Genomic DNA, 16685 nt, shown 5'->3' with positions numbered 1-16685 from the left:
ACCTTGGGGGGTTTATGCAAGGAATATGAATTGGCTTCAGCATCCAAAAATGAATCCATGTGTTACTATATCAGTAGACTAAAAGGCAAAACGAATTGATCATCTAAACAGAAGCAAAAAAGGTAAATATAATTCAACATTAACTCATGATAAAGATCTCTAAGAACTAGGTATGGAAGAGAAACTCTGAACCTAGTAAAGATTTTGGGAAGAGGTTGGGGAAGGACATACCCGGAGAATAAGTGCTTTGGAAACACAGGTCTACACTGAGAATTGAGAAAGCTGTGTACATATGAGGGCTGGCCATATGCTAAGCAAAGTCTGAGAAGACCTCAAGCTCTCCCCGCCGGGTGATATTCGGGCTCTGAATGAAGTTAGGACAGTTGTGAAAGGCCTGGTAAATACTGAAGGAGATCCCCAAACAGCCAAATGTCCAGCAAGTGGTGAATACATAACAAAATGTGGTAGCATCCATACATTGGAATACTTCTCAGCGATTAACAATAAGATCTGTGTTTATGATTAAAAGCCCTGGATATAACACAGCATGTAGAAGAAGACTGAAAAAAGAAGCCAGCCAGCCTAGGGACCTCAGGCCTTGAAGAACAACCTGGCAGTGATCCCCTTAGTCGGCCTTATTGCTTCCCCTGTATCCCGAGAGCTGACGCAGGGTGAGATAGTGTCAATATGGTGGAGGATACAGCTGGTTTGTATCTGCTGAATATTCCCAACCTACTTGGGATTATTTAATAATCCTTGTACAAAGTAATTACAAAGTATAAAGTTTCAGCAATTCATAGCACCCTGTCACAATAGAAGGGCAGTCCCTGCTTTTGGAGAAGTATGCTCCACTTTTTGTCACACTGCCACTACTGCAGTTGACCAGAATGTGGTTAGCACAACTATTGTTTGGTGGATACTCTGTCATTTCGATTTCTATTAGTGGCCACTGCACCACAATGTATTTAAAATTCATATTGGATAATACAAATTATGCATTTTAGAGGATGCCAGAGTTCTTCCAAGACTGAGATAAATTGAAGTCAGAGATTTGAAAGAAGTGCCTTATTTTTATTTGCTGCAATAATTTGCTTTTCATTCTTCAGTCCTATATGAGAAACTATATTACAGGCTGCTTAATTACCCTCAACACATGTGGCAGACTTAATTGCTTATAATTGTCAGTATCTCCATTTGCCTTTTCCAATTCACTGAAACAACAGTGAAGTTGACGGCTTTTCTTTATGTGAGGGCTACTTAAGAGTGCAGCAGGTTACAGAAAAGGGATGTTTAGTAAACTAGGGTTTTGCCCCAGAGTGTAGAATACTGATCAAGCGGTTTCCAAAACCAGTTGACAAAGTGGTGATGATCTTATCATGAGAAATTTATTTAGCACCCAATTAGGGCACAATCACTTAAAACAAAAACTTTTATTTAAAATTTTACTGACGTGTAACCATGTAAGTCTACTTTGGGTGGAGCACTGCCATGCTCATCCTGTTTCAAGTAAGATGAAGAGTGAATAATAATTGAAAATCTGTGAATAGGTCTTCAACTAGTCATTTTTTTTCTTCATATTTCAAAAAAGAATAAGTTTGAATGTGGGTCTTTTCAAAAGCATGTGGCCATAAGTGGGTCTTGCCCCCTAAGGAACTAATACCATATGGAACCAATAAGGTTCCCGCAGGAGGCAAGTGGAAATGTCTCATGGCTCCTGGGGAGACCAGAACCGTCACAGCTTTTCTCCTGGGGCTCGGTAGAGACGTGCGGAAAGTCTTGATCCCATGTAAGCTTCTCAGAAGCCCAAGGTCTCGCAGTGCGGTGTGCCTGCGACCACGGCCCTGCCACCAGGAGGGTGATGGGTGCTCTGGCCCCAGGGTCCTGGGAAAGCCAGCCTGGTGGCACATCAGGCACAGATGTGGCCCTGGTACCCAGGGCTAACCTCGTGTCTAGTCCTGGCTATCGGTTTGGAAGCTGTTGGCTAATCTGTGCCCATTCACATCTTCTAAGTACAGAGAGTGTGCTCCTTTCTTCCATGCAATACCTGACTCTTTCTTTTCTATTTCTTCCCATTTTAGAATCAGTGAAGAATTTCTTTTCACAGTCCACCCCAGCAGAGGCTGCTGAGCCAAGGTAAGTGTCCCCTCTTAGAGCATCACATTCTAACTAAGTTTTTATGGCACACGATGTTTAAATCCTAAGTGTTTATACTGTTGTCATACCTCCCCCTTCTACCCACCCTCAGTTCCTGGCAATCGGTGAGGGTGATAGTGTCATCTTTTGAACTTCAAATACAGCCAGGATGTAGTGAGCAGAGGGACCCCCCCCTACTTTTGAGGGGCATCTCCTGGTGTTGGATCAGAAGTATGTGCCCCAGACTCTGACCCCAGCCAGCAGGTTCCTGCCCTCTTTCTGGCGTCCCCGTGCTGCAGGCTGCTGTCTCTTCCCATTAATTGGTTTGTGATGGCAGTTGCCAAACTGCTGTTGTCTTGGCAGGGATGGAGGTTACATCTGCATCAAACTTTAATTGCTTGAAACCTACATTTGTACAGAATCCAAATAAAATTGAGGGAAAGTGCATACATAGGAGGTATCAGAATGAAGAGAAAGAACTATTATATTTGATTCTAAATCAATGGTAAAAATCTGCTATGAAGGTAACAAATTTGAATATGCTATAATGGAATAGGAACTATTACGATTGAAAAGATGACACATTTTATGGTAAATTTACACATTGACAATAAATATGTCAGTTCCTCCTGTCAGTACGCAATAATTAGTGCCTATGCACTGTTCATTTAGTTGATGACAAGTAAGGAAATCTCTTTTTGGTCTAGCTACCTCTAGGAATGCTAAGTTACCTGTGTACTTTGTGAACAAGTATATTTATATTTATCTTTGTTCCTTTAACAAACCTTGGAATGGGGTGATTTTTCTCCCTTCATGTCTTTAAGTGTCTGCTCTTAGGGTGCCTTCCACCTGGGGTCTCGATTTCTGGTTTGGCAGTCCTGTCCTGTCCAAATCCACCTCCCCACATCAAAAGCCAGAGTGAAATATGAAGATGTTATCAGCGACTGAAAAGCATTTAGTGGTCACTTAGTGCCTATACGACAGGATGAGTCTTAAATGCCTTAATATTTCATATGAAGGTCTCCATGGTCTGGCCCTTGACACTAATTTTTAGCAGTCTTTCTCTCTGTCTCTCTCTCCATCCCTTTTCTACTAATTTATTCCCCTACAGTTTGTCCACTCACTCAGCAGGTTTGTCTTAATGAGGGGCTGCCCTGAAAATGCCGAGATGGTTCATGCTTCTATGCCTTTGTTCACTGATTCATCTGCCTAAAATGTCCCATCCTCTCACTTATTTATATTCAAGACTCAGCTCAATAATTATCTCTCTTCTGATACATTTGAGCATTTCTATATGTTCATTTCTGCTTTATGTGTGTGATTGAATATGTATCTGTGTCATACCGCTATTTTTTAAAAAAATTTTGGGCTCATTTCTAATAGCCAGTGCCTATAATGAAATTTCAGTTGAATTAGAGAACATTTCCTAAAATAGTCAAACATTTTAAATGTAAAAAGTGGCAATGAGTCCAAAATCAGTTATTCCTCATCTGTATATGAGTCGACCTAATGGTTAGGGGGCCCTGCCTTTGCAGTCAGACCTCGGCTGCTGTAAACGTGATTTTATCAGTCTCTGACTTGGAAATGTTACTTAATCTAAGACACAGTATCTTCTGTGAAGTTAAAGTAACTCTACTCATTAGTATTGTTTTGTGTATTAAAGGCAATATTGTATGAAGAGTACTTAGCAAACTCCCTAGCATCTAGTAAGTGCTCAATAAATTGTTATTAGAGAATATTCTGGACTGATTGCTCAGGCCTCATGTTAAAAGTGATCAAAATGTAACCCTGCCAAATTTTTGCCTATTGCCATACTCTTCAGTTTGAGGGGAATGCATGTAAACAGCTCATTTTCTTTATCTTAATAAATGGCATCTCTTCCACATAATAAGCCATGTATCTGAGATTCCTCTTTGATTTCTCTTTCTCTCACTTCCCTGTTCAGTTCATCAATTATCACTGAAGAGTCTTCTAAAATCCATCTGAAATCCACCCATTTCTCTGAAATCACTGTATTCTGGATTACTGTCAGCTTCTCTGAATAGCCTCTCTCCAATCTCACAACACCCACCCCTGCTTCTGCAGCATCTTTTGCATAGCATAAATCATGCCATGTGCCCCCACTCAGCTGGAATCCTTCCTTGCTTCCCATTGCAGCTAGAACACTGTTCAGAGCTCTGATTGTGACCCATGGGCCCTGCAGCTTCTGGCCTCGCCTGCCTTCCCCTCGCTGTTCTGCTCGTACCATCAGGTATCGCCAGGGTGGCCCATTTCAGCACTGCTGCCTCTGTCTGCAGCTCTTCCAAGGGCTGGGCCCTGGGACCCTTCTCTGCCTAAATGTTACCTCCTCAGAGGTCAGAAGGAACTTCCTTGATCACACTAGTATGAATTTCTATTTTTTAACCTTCATAGAAATTATCTTAGACTTTACTATGCATTTCTTTTTTGTTTGCTTATTTAAAAAAATCTCCCAGAAACTCTCAGCTCCACTCTCAAGTACTTAAAGCTTCCGGGTAGTGAAGCCCATGTTTATTGCTCACCACTGTGCTTGCTTGTCTCCTCCCTCCTATAAACCCACACCTACATGTGTAATGTCCTAATATGGAGTAAGAGTCCCTTTCACACTTACTGTCATTTATAGCTCATATGCAATTTCATTTACTTTATTCTGAATGAATATTAATGTTCACATTTACAGAAGAGGACACTGGATTTCAGAAAGGAGAAGATGTCAGGGTCATATAGAGAATGAGGGGCAGACCTGGTACTTGACTGAGGTCCAGGGCTTTGATACTGACAAGCCTGACGCTTGGTCTGGCCTCTCATGCGCCGCACAGACAGCGACAGCCACGCTCCCATCTCCATGCTTGGGAGAGAGAAAGAAAGTAATGGTGTGTGAGGGGAAGTGAGTTACAAGGAAGAACTTCCAGAACTCTGGGTAGATGGGCCAGTGAGACTAGTATTGTTTTGTGGATTACAACCTGGGGATTGGCAATGGTAACCTGGAATATGGAGGTTGATACTGTTTAATTTTGGGGTAGTTGTGAGGGTGGTATAGAATATTAGATAGAGCATGGGCTTTAGACTCAGACTTGAATGTGATTCCTGCCCTGCTACCAGTGGGAACTTGGTAAGTTACTCAATACCACCCCAAGGTTCAGTTTCTTCACTACTAAAATGGGCATAATAACATATGGAAAGGGGCTATGTGAGAATTAAATTATGTATGTAATGTACTCAGCGTATAGTCTAGCCTATACTTAATTATTAATAAGTGATATCTGCTACTATTATTGCTAGTCAGAGAAGGCAAAGGGTGGAAGATTCTAACTGGACCATGGAGTCTGACCACGTCATTTTTCCTCCCAGGGGAGCTAAGCCCTGTGTCTCTGATATGGAAGCAGAGAACCAGACACAAGTCACCGAATTCATTCTGGTGGGGTTCCCCGGGAACTGGGGCGTGCGTGTAGCCCTGTTTCTGATGTTCCTTGGTGCCTATGTTCTGACAGTGGTGGAAAACGTTGTCATCATCCTGTTGGTGCAGCAGAGCCGGACACTGCACAAGCCCATGTACTTCTTCCTGGCCAACCTGTCCTTCCTGGAGACCTGGTACATCTCCGTGACTGCACCCAAGTTGCTGTTTAGTTTTTGGTCTGCGAGCAGCAGCATTCCCTTTACTCACTGTATGATCCAGCTTTACTTCTTCATCGCGCTCATGTGCACTGAATGTGTGCTCCTCGCTGCCATGGCCTATGACCGGTATGTGGCCATCTGCCGTCCGCTCCACTACCCGACTGTCATGAGCCACCGGCTCTGCTGCTGTCTGGCTCTTGGTTGCTGGGCCACTGGCTTTGGTATCTCCTTGGCTAAGATCTACTTCATCTCTCACCTCAGCTTCTGTGGTCCCAATGTCATCAACCACTTCTTTTGTGACATCTCTCCGGTCCTCAATCTCTCCTGTACAGACATGTCCAAGGCTGAGTTGGTGGACTTTGTCCTGGCACTGCTCATTTTCCTCTTCCCCCTCTCCATCACTGTGCTGTCTTACGGATGCATTCTGGCCACTGTTCTACGCATGCCCACGGGAAAGCAGAAAGCATTCTCTACTTGCGCCTCCCACCTCGTGGTGGTCACCATCTTCTATTCAGCCACTATTTTCATGTATGCCCGTCCCCGAGCCATCCATGCCTTCAACATGAACAAAGTTATTTCCATCTTCTATGCCATTGTCACCCCTGCTGTCAACCCTTTCATTTATTGCCTACGGAACCGAGAGGTCAAAGAAGCTCTGAAGAAACTGGCCTATTGCCAGGCCATCTGATTGGACTAGTCTATTACGAGTTATCAGAAAAAAATACTTTGATCTGGTACCTGTTCTTCCATACTCCATCCATTCTCCTTTAATGCCTCAGCCAGGTGTTACTCATGTCAGTATGACATCACCACATCTGCACCAACCACAGGCTCTTGGTTGTTCCGTGAGGTCTGCACCTGCACATGTGGTCTGTGCTCTCAGGGCATGCTGCCTGCGTAGAGAATGCTCTTTGGCTCTGACCTAAAGGGGGGTTTCTAAGACAGTGAGTAAATATCTGAGTTACATGCAGAGAGATGGCAGTGTATGAGTGAACTATTTTAGGATTTAGCAAGCATTAAAGCTTTGGGGCCAACAGATTTTATGATGGCTTCCTGACTTCCCGGCTTCCTGGATTCCCGGTTCCCTGACTGAGGCAGCACCCTCCGCAATACCGTCCTGGATGTTGTGTTGGAGTCAGTCTTGATAACAGAGGCTAAAGACATCTCCTCTACTTCTTCCAACACCTTTTGTAAGCACCTGGTTCCCTGTATTAAATTCCTTTCTGCTTCAAACAGCTAAAGTGCTTTCAGTTAGCTATACATGACCTGTACCGAATACAGTTATATTTGTCTTCTGACATAACATATAGTTACTTTGTACTGAATTTTGTATTTCCCTTCTGTGCATTGTAACATGCTTTTATCCTCTAGGGATGAGCACAGAATAGATGATAAATAAATATCATCAAGCATAGACTTTGCTGAATGAAAGCGCCCTCATCAGCCATCTTTGCTCCTGATCCCCGTGTCCTCTGACCCCTACTCATTTTTCCTTTCCTTCCTTGCCATCACTCTCTCATCACAAGTCCAACATAAAAGTAGCCCAATTTTGGGATTTGACAGATTTTCATTGTGTGCCACAGTGACTCTCAACTCATTGATCAGATGCTCTGTGCATGTATGCCAGACCTTTTTGATCAAATGAGCTCACACACCCACACAAGGATACATAGATATGCCCCCGCTTGGTTCATAGTTTTGTCAGTATCCAAGGAAGCTATACTTTAAGCTGTGTTCAATATAACATGCCAGTGCCAGGAGGAATTTAAATCTTCCATTAGAACAGTTTAAAATAGGATGGCTATTAGCTTTTGCCACCTCTTTCATCTAAGAATAAATAACTCTTCGAAGAACATTTTCTCTTTCTTTTGAAGTAAGAGGCAGTAGGTGGGATGCTTTGCTACATTTTATAAATTTCTAGAATAGAAACTTAAGGAAGTAAATACCCTAACCACAGACAGTGGGGAGCTGAGGTCAGAGCCGAGGTCTCTTGAGTCTGAGCCCTGGGTTTCTTTCCTTGGTTCACATACTCTCCCTAGAGGGAATACATGCTTCTTCAGCTGAGTGTGGAAGCCATGCGTGTGGCATTCTGTTGGAATCATTAATTGCTATACCTGATGAATTTGTTAATAAAATAAAAATGGACAAATGTGAAGTATATTCCTCAGGAAGTTAAAAAAACAATGATAAAATACAAGCCTACCTTATTTAGGGAATAAATACAAAAGGAAATGAGTTTTATAATAGAAATGATTTAATATTTGCTCCTAGAACATATTTGGTCCTTTGATGCAATAAAAAAGTGGTTATGACTGTATTTCCATTTGAAACCAAAGATGTAAAGAAAAATGATAATTTTCTGAGATAATTCAGATGAATCAAAACATAATGGCATAGTCATATTGGGGTATGAAATATAGACATTCAGGCAAAGACAACTTCAGCAAGAATTGATAAATGAGGGATAAAAACAACCAACTGCCTGGCTGCTGACAATCGGTTTCAGTCTCAGATATATTTGCATCATGTGACCTGAGACACTATCTAAACTCTCTGAAATACTGATTCTTCATGTGTTAAATAGGAATAATAATTCTTTCTTTGCTTCTCTTACACAATGGTTATTAGGATCAATTGCATGATATAAAATAGCTTGATAGGTAAAGATCTGAGCCAGAATAAGATCTAGCTAGGCAGGTTGAAACTTTTTTAGGGTTTCCATGGGGAAACTAGCTGGGGAGTTTCTCTAGACCAATCTGAATCCACCCACACTGACCGAGCTCCACATACCTTAGTCTGGGAGGCTCCGTATGTTTCATTTCTCATAACTGGCTAGGTGAGGGAGAGTGGGGAAGTAGGGTTGCTTTGTAGATGCTATTGTGTCTCAGAGAGCAGAGGGAATCAGTAATGTAGCCTTGACCTCTTTGTGAGACGAATACCGAAATGCATGGAATAAGCAAAGTAGAGAGTACAGATCAGATCCATGTAGGAATCAGCCTCAACCAAGAGAAGATGATGGATAGCAGGGTAATGGATCCATGCGGCCGGAAGGTGAGACGCACAGAGCAAGTTAGACTCTTTGAGCCAGTCTACCTGCATAGGGTAAGCCTGCTCTAGAGTCTGGTGCTCAGCGGTAGCAGCTTATCCAGAGACCAAACCTAGGATTCAGTTATCACCAACCAAACCCATAAGGGAATTCATTAAATCAAATCAAATATATTAGTTATACCTGCAGTATACATTTTTTTCTCTTTTTATTCAGGTATCATTGATATGTAATCTTATAACAGTTTCACATGAGGAACACTGTGGTCACTGCATTCACCCATCAAGTCCCCACTCACACCCATTACAGTCACTGTCCATCAGCATAGTAAGAGGCCCTAGAGTCACTACTTGTCTTTGTGCTATACTGCCGTCCCTGTGCCCCCCCCACATTATGTGTGCTAATCACAATGGCCTTTAATCTCCTTCTCCCTTCTTCCCCACCTGCCCTCCCCCACCCCTCCCCTTTGGTAAATGCTAGTCCCTTATCTGAGTCTGTGAGTCTACTACTACTTGTTTTTTTTCAGTTTTTCTTTGTTATCCTTCACAAATGAGTAGAATCATTTGGTATTTGTCTTTCTCTGCCTGTCTTATTTCACTGACCATAATACCCTCTAGCTCCATCCATGTTGTTGCAAATGGTAGGATTTGTTTTCTTCTAATGGCTGAATAATATTCCATTGTGTATATGTACCACATCTTCTTTATCGATTCATCTACTGTTGGACACTTAGGTTGTTTTCATTTTTTGGCTATTATAATTAGTGCTGCGATAAACATAGGGGTGCATATGTCTTTTTGAAGCAGGGGTCCTATATTCTTAGGATAAATTCCTAGGAGTGGAATTCCTGGGTCAAATGGTATTTCTATTTTTAGTTTTTTGAAGAACCTTCATATTGCTTTCCACAGTGCTTGAACTAACTTACCTTCTCACAAACAGTGTAGGAGGGTTCCCCTTTCTCCATATCCTGACCAGCATTTCTTGTTCCTGGTCTTTTGGATACTGGCCATCCTAACTGCTGTGAGGTGATATCTCATTGTGGTTTTCATTTGCATTTCCCTCATAATTAGTGATGTGGAGCATCTTTTCATGTGCCTGTTGGCCATCTGAATTTCTTCTTTGTAAAAGTGTCTGTGCAGATCCTCTGTCCATTTTTTAATTGTGTTATTTGCTTTTTGGGTGTTGAGGTATGTGAAATCTTTATGTATTTTGGATGTTAACCCCTTATTGGATGTCTCATTTATTAATATATTCACCCATACTGTAGGATGCCTTTTTGTTCTGCTGATGGTGTCCTTTGCTGTACAGAAACGTTTTAGTTTGATATAGTCCCATTTGTTCATTTTTGCTTTTGTTTCCCTTGCTGAAGGAGATGTGTTCAGAAAAAAGTTGCAAATGTTTATATTCAAGAGATTTTTGCTTATGTTTTCTTCTATGAGTTTTATGATTTCATGACTTAGATTCAGGTCTTTGATCCATTTTGAGTTTACTTTTGTGTACACACTTAGACAATAATCCAGTTTCATTCTCTTACACTTAGCTGTCCAGTTTTGTTAACACCAGTTGTTGAAGAGGCTGTCATGTTCTCATTGTATATCCATGGGTCCTTTATCATATATTAATTGACCATGTATGCTTGGGTTTATATTTGGGCTCTCTGTTCTGTTGCATTGATCTATGGGTCTGTTCCTGTGCCATTACCAAATTGTCTTGATTACTGTGGCTTTGTAGTAGAGCTTGAAACTGGAAGTGTAATCCCCTCAGTTTTATTTTTCTTTCTCAGGATTGCTTTGGCTATTCGGGGTCTTTTGTGGTTCCATATGAATTTTAGAACTATTTGTTCTAGTTCATTGAAGAATGCTGTCAATGTTTTGATAGGGATTGCATTGAATCTGTAGATTGTTTTAGGCAGGATGGCCATTTTGACAATATTAATTCTTCCTATCCATGAGTATGGGATGTATTTCCATTTATTGGTGTCTTCTTTAATTTCTCTCATGAGTATCTTGTAGTTTTCAGGATATAGGTCTTTTACTTCCTTGATTAGGTTTATTCTTTTGGATGCAATTGTGAATGGAATTGTTTTATAGATTTCTCTTCCTGCTAGTTCATCATTAATATATAGGAATGGCACATATTTCTGTGTATTCATTTTGTATCTGCAACTTTGCTGAATTCAATTATTAGTTCTAGTAGTTTTGGGGTGGATTCTTTAGGATTTTTTATGTATAACATCATATCATCTTCAGTGGGAGTTTAACTTGTACCTTACCAATCTGGATGCATATTATTTATTTGTGTTGTCTGATTGTCATGGCTAGGGCCTCCAAAACTATGATGAATAAAAGTGGGGAGAGTGGGCATGCTTGACTTGTTCCCAAACTTAGAGGAAAAGCTTTCAGCTTTTTGCTGTTAAATATGATGTTGGCTGTGGGTTGGTCATATATGGCCTTTATTATGTTGAGGTACTTGCCCTCTATACCCATTTTGTTGAGTTTTTATCATGAATTGATGTTGAACTTTGTTGAATGCTTTTTCAAAATGTATCGAGATGACCATGTGGTTTTCATCCTTCTTTTTGTTGATGTGGTGGATGATGATGATGGATTTTTGAATGTTGTACCATCCTTGCATCCCTGGAATAAATCTCACTTGATCATGATGGATGACATTTTTGATGTATTTTTGAATTTGGTTTGCTAATATTTTGTTGGGTATATTTTCATCTTTGTTCATCAGGGCTATTGGTCTGTAATTTTCCTTTTTTTTGTGGTGTCTTTGCCTGGTTTTGGTATTAGAGTGATGCTGGCCTCACAGAATGAGTGTGGAAGTATTCTCTCCTCTTCTACTTTTTGGAAAACTGTAAGGAGGATGGGTTTAAGGTCTTCTCTAAATGTTTGATAAAATTCAGTGGTGAAGCCATCTTGTACAGGCATTTCGTTCTTAAGTAGTGTTTTGATTACCAATTAAATTTTATCACTGGTAATTGGTCTATTCAGATTTTCTGTTTCTTCTTGGGTCAGTCTTGGAAGGTTGTATTTTTTTAGAAAGTTGTCCACTTCTTCTATGTTATCCAATTTGTTAGCATATAATTTTTCATAGTGTTCTCTAATAATTCTTTGTATTTCTGTGGGGTCCGTCGTGATTTATCCTTTCCCATTTCTGATTCTGTTGATGTGTGTTGATTCTCTTTTTATCTTAATAAGTCTGGCTAGACGCTTCTCTATTTTGTTTATTTTCTCAAAGAACCGGCTCTTGGTTTCATTGATTTTTTTCTATTGTTTTATTCTTCTCAATTTTATTTATTCCTTCTCTGATCTTCATTATGTCCTTCCTTCTGCTGACTTTGGCCCTCATTTGTTCTTCCTTTTCCAGTTTCAATAATTGTGACTTTAGACTATTCATTTGGGATTGTTCTTCCTTCTTTAAATAGGCCTGTATTGCTATATACTTTCCTCTTAGAACTTCCTTCGCTGCGTCCCATAGGAGTTGGGGCTTTGTGTTGTTGTCATTTGTCTCCATATATTACTTGACCTCTATTTTAATTTGGTCATTAATCCATTGATTGTTTAGGAGCATGTTGTTAAGCCTCCATGTGTTTGTGAGCCTTTTTGTTTTATTTGTAGAATTTATTTCTAGTTTTATGCGTTTGTGGTCTGAGAAGTTTGTTGATATAATTTCAATCTGTTTGAATTTAGTGAATCTTTTTTTGTGGCCTAGTATGTGGTCTATTCTGGAAAATGTTTCATGTGCACTTGAGAAGAATGTGTATCCTGTTGCTTTTGGATGTAGAGTTCTGTAGATGTCTGTTAGGTCCATCTGTTCTAATGTGTTGTTCAGTGCCTGTGTGTCCTTACTTATTTTCTGTCTGGTGGATCTGTCCCTTGGAGTGAGTGGAATGTTGAAGTCTCCCAGAATGAATGCATTGCAGTCTATTTCCTCCTTTAATTCTGTTAGTATTTGTTTCACATATGTTGGTGCTCCTGTGTTGGGTGCATATATATTTATAATGGTTATATCTTCTTGTTGGACTGAGTCCTTTATCATTATGTAATGTCCTTCTTTATCTCATTACTTTCTTTGTTTTGAAGTCCATTTTGTCTGATACTAGTTCTGCAACACCTGCTTTTTTCTCCGTATTGTTTGCATGAATTATCTTTTCCATCCCTTGACTTTTAGTCTGTGTATGTCTTTGGGTTTGAGGTGTGTCTCTTGTAAGCAGTATATAGAGGGGTCTTGCTTTTTTTACCATTGTATTACTCTGTGTCTTTTGATTGGTGCATTCAGTCCATTTACATTTAGGGTGATTATTGAAAGATATGTACTTATTGCCATTGCAGGCTTTAGATTCTTTACTATCTAACCATCTAACTTAACTCTCTTATTAAGCTATTATAAGCACAGTCTTATGATTCTTTATTTCTCTCCCTTATTATTCCTCCTCCTCCATTCTTTATATGTTAGGTGTTTTGTTCTGTACTCTTTTTGTGTTTCGTTTAACTGCTTTAGTGAATAGTTGATTTTATTTTTTGCCTTTAGTTAGTATTTGGTTGGTCTGCTTTCTTTGCTGTGATTTCACTTTCTCTGGTGACATCTATTTAGCCTTAGGGGTACTTCCATCTAGGGCAGTCCTTTTAAAATATCCTGTAGAGGTGGTCTGTGGGAGGCAAATTACCTCAACTTTTGCTTGTCTGGGAATTGTTTAATCCCTTCTTCATATTTAAATGATTATCGTACTGGATACAGTACTCTTGGTTCAAGGCCCTTCTGTTTCATTGCATTAAATATATCATGCCATTCTCTTCTGGCCTGTAAGGTTTCTGTTGGGAAGTCTAATGATAGCCTGATGGATTTTCCTTTGTAGGTGACCTTTTTTCTCTCTCTGGCTACCTTTAATACTCTGTCCTTGTCTTTGATCTTTGCCATTTTAATTATTATATGTCTTGGTGTTGTCCTCCTTGGGTTCCTTGTGTTGGGAGATCTGTGGGCTTCCATAGTCTGAGAGACTATTTCCTCCCCCAGCTTGGGGAAGTTTTCAGCAATTATTTCTTCAAATATACTTTCTATCCCTTTTTCTCTCTCTTCTTCTTCTGCTACTCCTATAATCTGAATATTTTCCCCTTTGAGTTGGTCACACAGTTCTCTTAATATTCTTTCATTCCTGAAGGTCCTTTTATCTCTCTCTGCCTCAGCTTCTCTCTATTCTTGTTCTCTGATTTCTATTCCATTACCAGTCTCTTGAACCTCATCCAGTCTGCTCTAAGTCCTTCCAGAGATTGTTTTATTTCTGTTTTCTCCCTCCTGACTTCATCCCTTCGCTCCTGCATACTTCTCTGCAGGTCCATCAGCATGGTTATGACCTTTATTTTGATTTATTTTTAAGGAATATTGTTTAAATCTATCTCCCCAGGCCCTCTCTTAGGGGTTGTCTGGGTAATTCTGGACTGGACCAAATTTTTCTGCCTCTTCATGGCAATGGAGGTAGCTGTAGGCAGGTGGCGTGTGTGTCAGCTGGGGGAACAAAGTCCCTTCCTGCTTGCTGTTCACCTTGCCCTTCTCCACTGCCTGTGCCAGGTACCTGCATACCGGGAGTATCCTCCTGTTTAGTCCCTGAGTTGCCATGTGCAGGGCCACCATCAGGGAAGCCCAGAGCCCTGTGGGCAGTGGCAGGTGCACCGGGTGTGTTCTCCTATGATAACGGCACCCCTTCATACCTTGCCCCAACTTCCTCTGCCTGCACCGGGCAGCTGCATGCCAGCAGCTGCCTCTGAGTCTTGCCCGAGTAGCTGCATACCTGGAGGAGACCTTGGGTGGCTGCTGTGGGCATGGCTGCTCTCTGGTTGCTCAGCCGCTGTGGCAGGGTCATGCCTGCTGGTGGGGGAATAAATAGCAGGCTGTTTATTGCCATGAGCGGCTTCAGAGCTGCATTGCCACCCAGGAGGCTTGGGTGCCTGAAGATCCTCAGGATTCCCAGCCTGCTGGGCTGAGTGTGCCAGGACAATTACATCCAGCTGTGAGGCTCTTGTCCCTTTAAGAGTTTCAAAAAGCACTCAATTTTCTTTCGTTCTGGGGAGCCAGATGTGGGAACCCACTCGCAGAATTTTACTTTTCCTCTTCCCTAACATTCAGTACACCATGCAGTGTGTGTCTGCCCTCCAGTGCAGATGACTAGGGCTGGGTGTTTAGCAGTCCTGGGCTCCCACTCCCTCCCCACTCTGACTCCTCTCCTCCCACCGGTAAGCTGGGGTGGGGGAAGTGCTCAGGTCCCACTGGGCCACGGCTTGTATCTTACCCCCTTCGTGAAATGCTGAGTTCTCCAGATGTAGATGTAGCCTGGCTGTTTGTTGTACTGTATCCTCTGGTCTCTCTTTTAGGAATAGTTGTATCTGTTGTATTTTCAAAAATATGTATGGTGTTGGGAAGAGATTTCCACTGCCCTATTCACACCACCATCATGGCTCCTCCCTCCAGGTATTGTTTTTTTATCCATTCTGTAACTCTATGTCTTTTGATTGGTGGATTCAGTCCTTTTGCATTTAGGGTTATTGACAGATATGTACTTATTGCCATTGCAGGGTTTAGATTTGTGGTTACCAAAGACTCAAGGGCAGGTTCTTTACTATCTAACTACCTAACTTAACTTGCTTATTACACTATTAGAAACACATTGTAAAGGTTTTTGTTGTTGTTGTTGTTTTGTTTTTCTCCCTTCTTTTTCTTCCCCTTTCACTCTTTATATGTTAGGTGTCGTATTCTGTACTCTTTGTGTATCCCTTGACTGACTTTGTGGGTAGCTGATTTAATTTTGCATTTGATTATTAATTAATTGGTCTGCTTCCTTTACTGGGGTTTTATTTTCTCTGGTGACAGCTCTTTAGCCTTAGGAACACTTTCATCTAGAGCAGTCCCTTCAAAATACACTGTAGAGATGGTTTGTGAGAAGTAAATTCCTCAACTTTTGCTTATCTGGAAATTGTTTAATTCTTGCTTCAAATTTTAATGATAATCTTGCTGGGTAGAGTATTCTTGGTTTGAGGCCTTTTCTTCATCATTGCATAAATACATCATGCCACTCCCTTCTGGCCTGTAAGGTTTCTACTGAGAAGTCTGATGATAGCCTGATGGGTTTTCCTTTGTAGGTGATCTTTTATCTCTCTCTGGCTGCTTTTAATACTCTGTCCTTATCCTTGATATTTTCCACTTTAATTATTCTATGTCTTGGTGTTGTCTTTCTTGGGTCCCTTGTGTTGGGAGATCTGTGCACTTCCATGGCCTGAAAGACTATTTCTGTTTGCTGATTGGGGAACTTTTCAGCAATTATTTCCTCAAAGAACTTTCTATCCCTTTTTCTCTCTCTTCTTCTTCTGGTAGCCCTATAATGTGAATATTGTTCTGTTTGGATTGGTCATACAATTCTCTTATTACTCTTTCATTCCTAGAGATCCCTTTTTCTCTCTGTGCTTCTGCTTCTTTATATTCCTGTTCTCTAATTTCTATTTCACTTACTCTCTCCTCTATCTCATCTAATCTGTTTTTAAATCCTTCCATTGTATGTTTCTTTTCAGATACTGTATTATTCAAAGTTTCTATCTCTTTCTTGGAGTCCTCCCTGAGATCTTAAATATTTTTCTGTAGGTCTGTGAGCATGTTTATGATTTTTACTTTGAAATCTTCATCAAGACAATAGGTGATTTCCGTTACTTTTAGCCCTCTTTCTGGTGTTTGAGGGATTTTGGGTTGTACAAGGTTCTTTTGCCATTTCATATTTGTAATGATTACTATGGAGTAATAACTTTGTAGGTGGCATCCTCTCTTGACCAGAAGCTCTACTCTCTGGAACTGCCCAGCACCTGGAGAGATGGCAGGGTTGCAG

The 16685-nt window shown here is 40.9% G+C and overlaps 1 protein-coding gene across 1 annotated transcript; it reads left to right on the top strand.

Annotated features, from left to right (window-relative positions):
- Positions 1-5527: 5527 nt before the first annotated feature.
- OR6B1 (olfactory receptor family 6 subfamily B member 1) lies at positions 5528-6454 on the top strand. The gene has a single exon (XM_017647463.3). The coding sequence runs from the start codon at positions 5528-5530 to the stop codon at positions 6452-6454; it is 927 nt and encodes a 308-aa protein (XP_017502952.2).
- The last annotated feature ends 10231 nt before the right edge of the window (positions 6455-16685 follow it).

Source organism: Manis javanica, chromosome 6 (genome assembly GCF_040802235.1).
Source record: "Manis javanica isolate MJ-LG chromosome 6, MJ_LKY, whole genome shotgun sequence".
NCBI lineage: Eukaryota > Metazoa > Chordata > Mammalia > Pholidota > Manidae > Manis > Manis javanica.
This window is presented reverse-complemented; position numbering and strand designations above follow the sequence as displayed.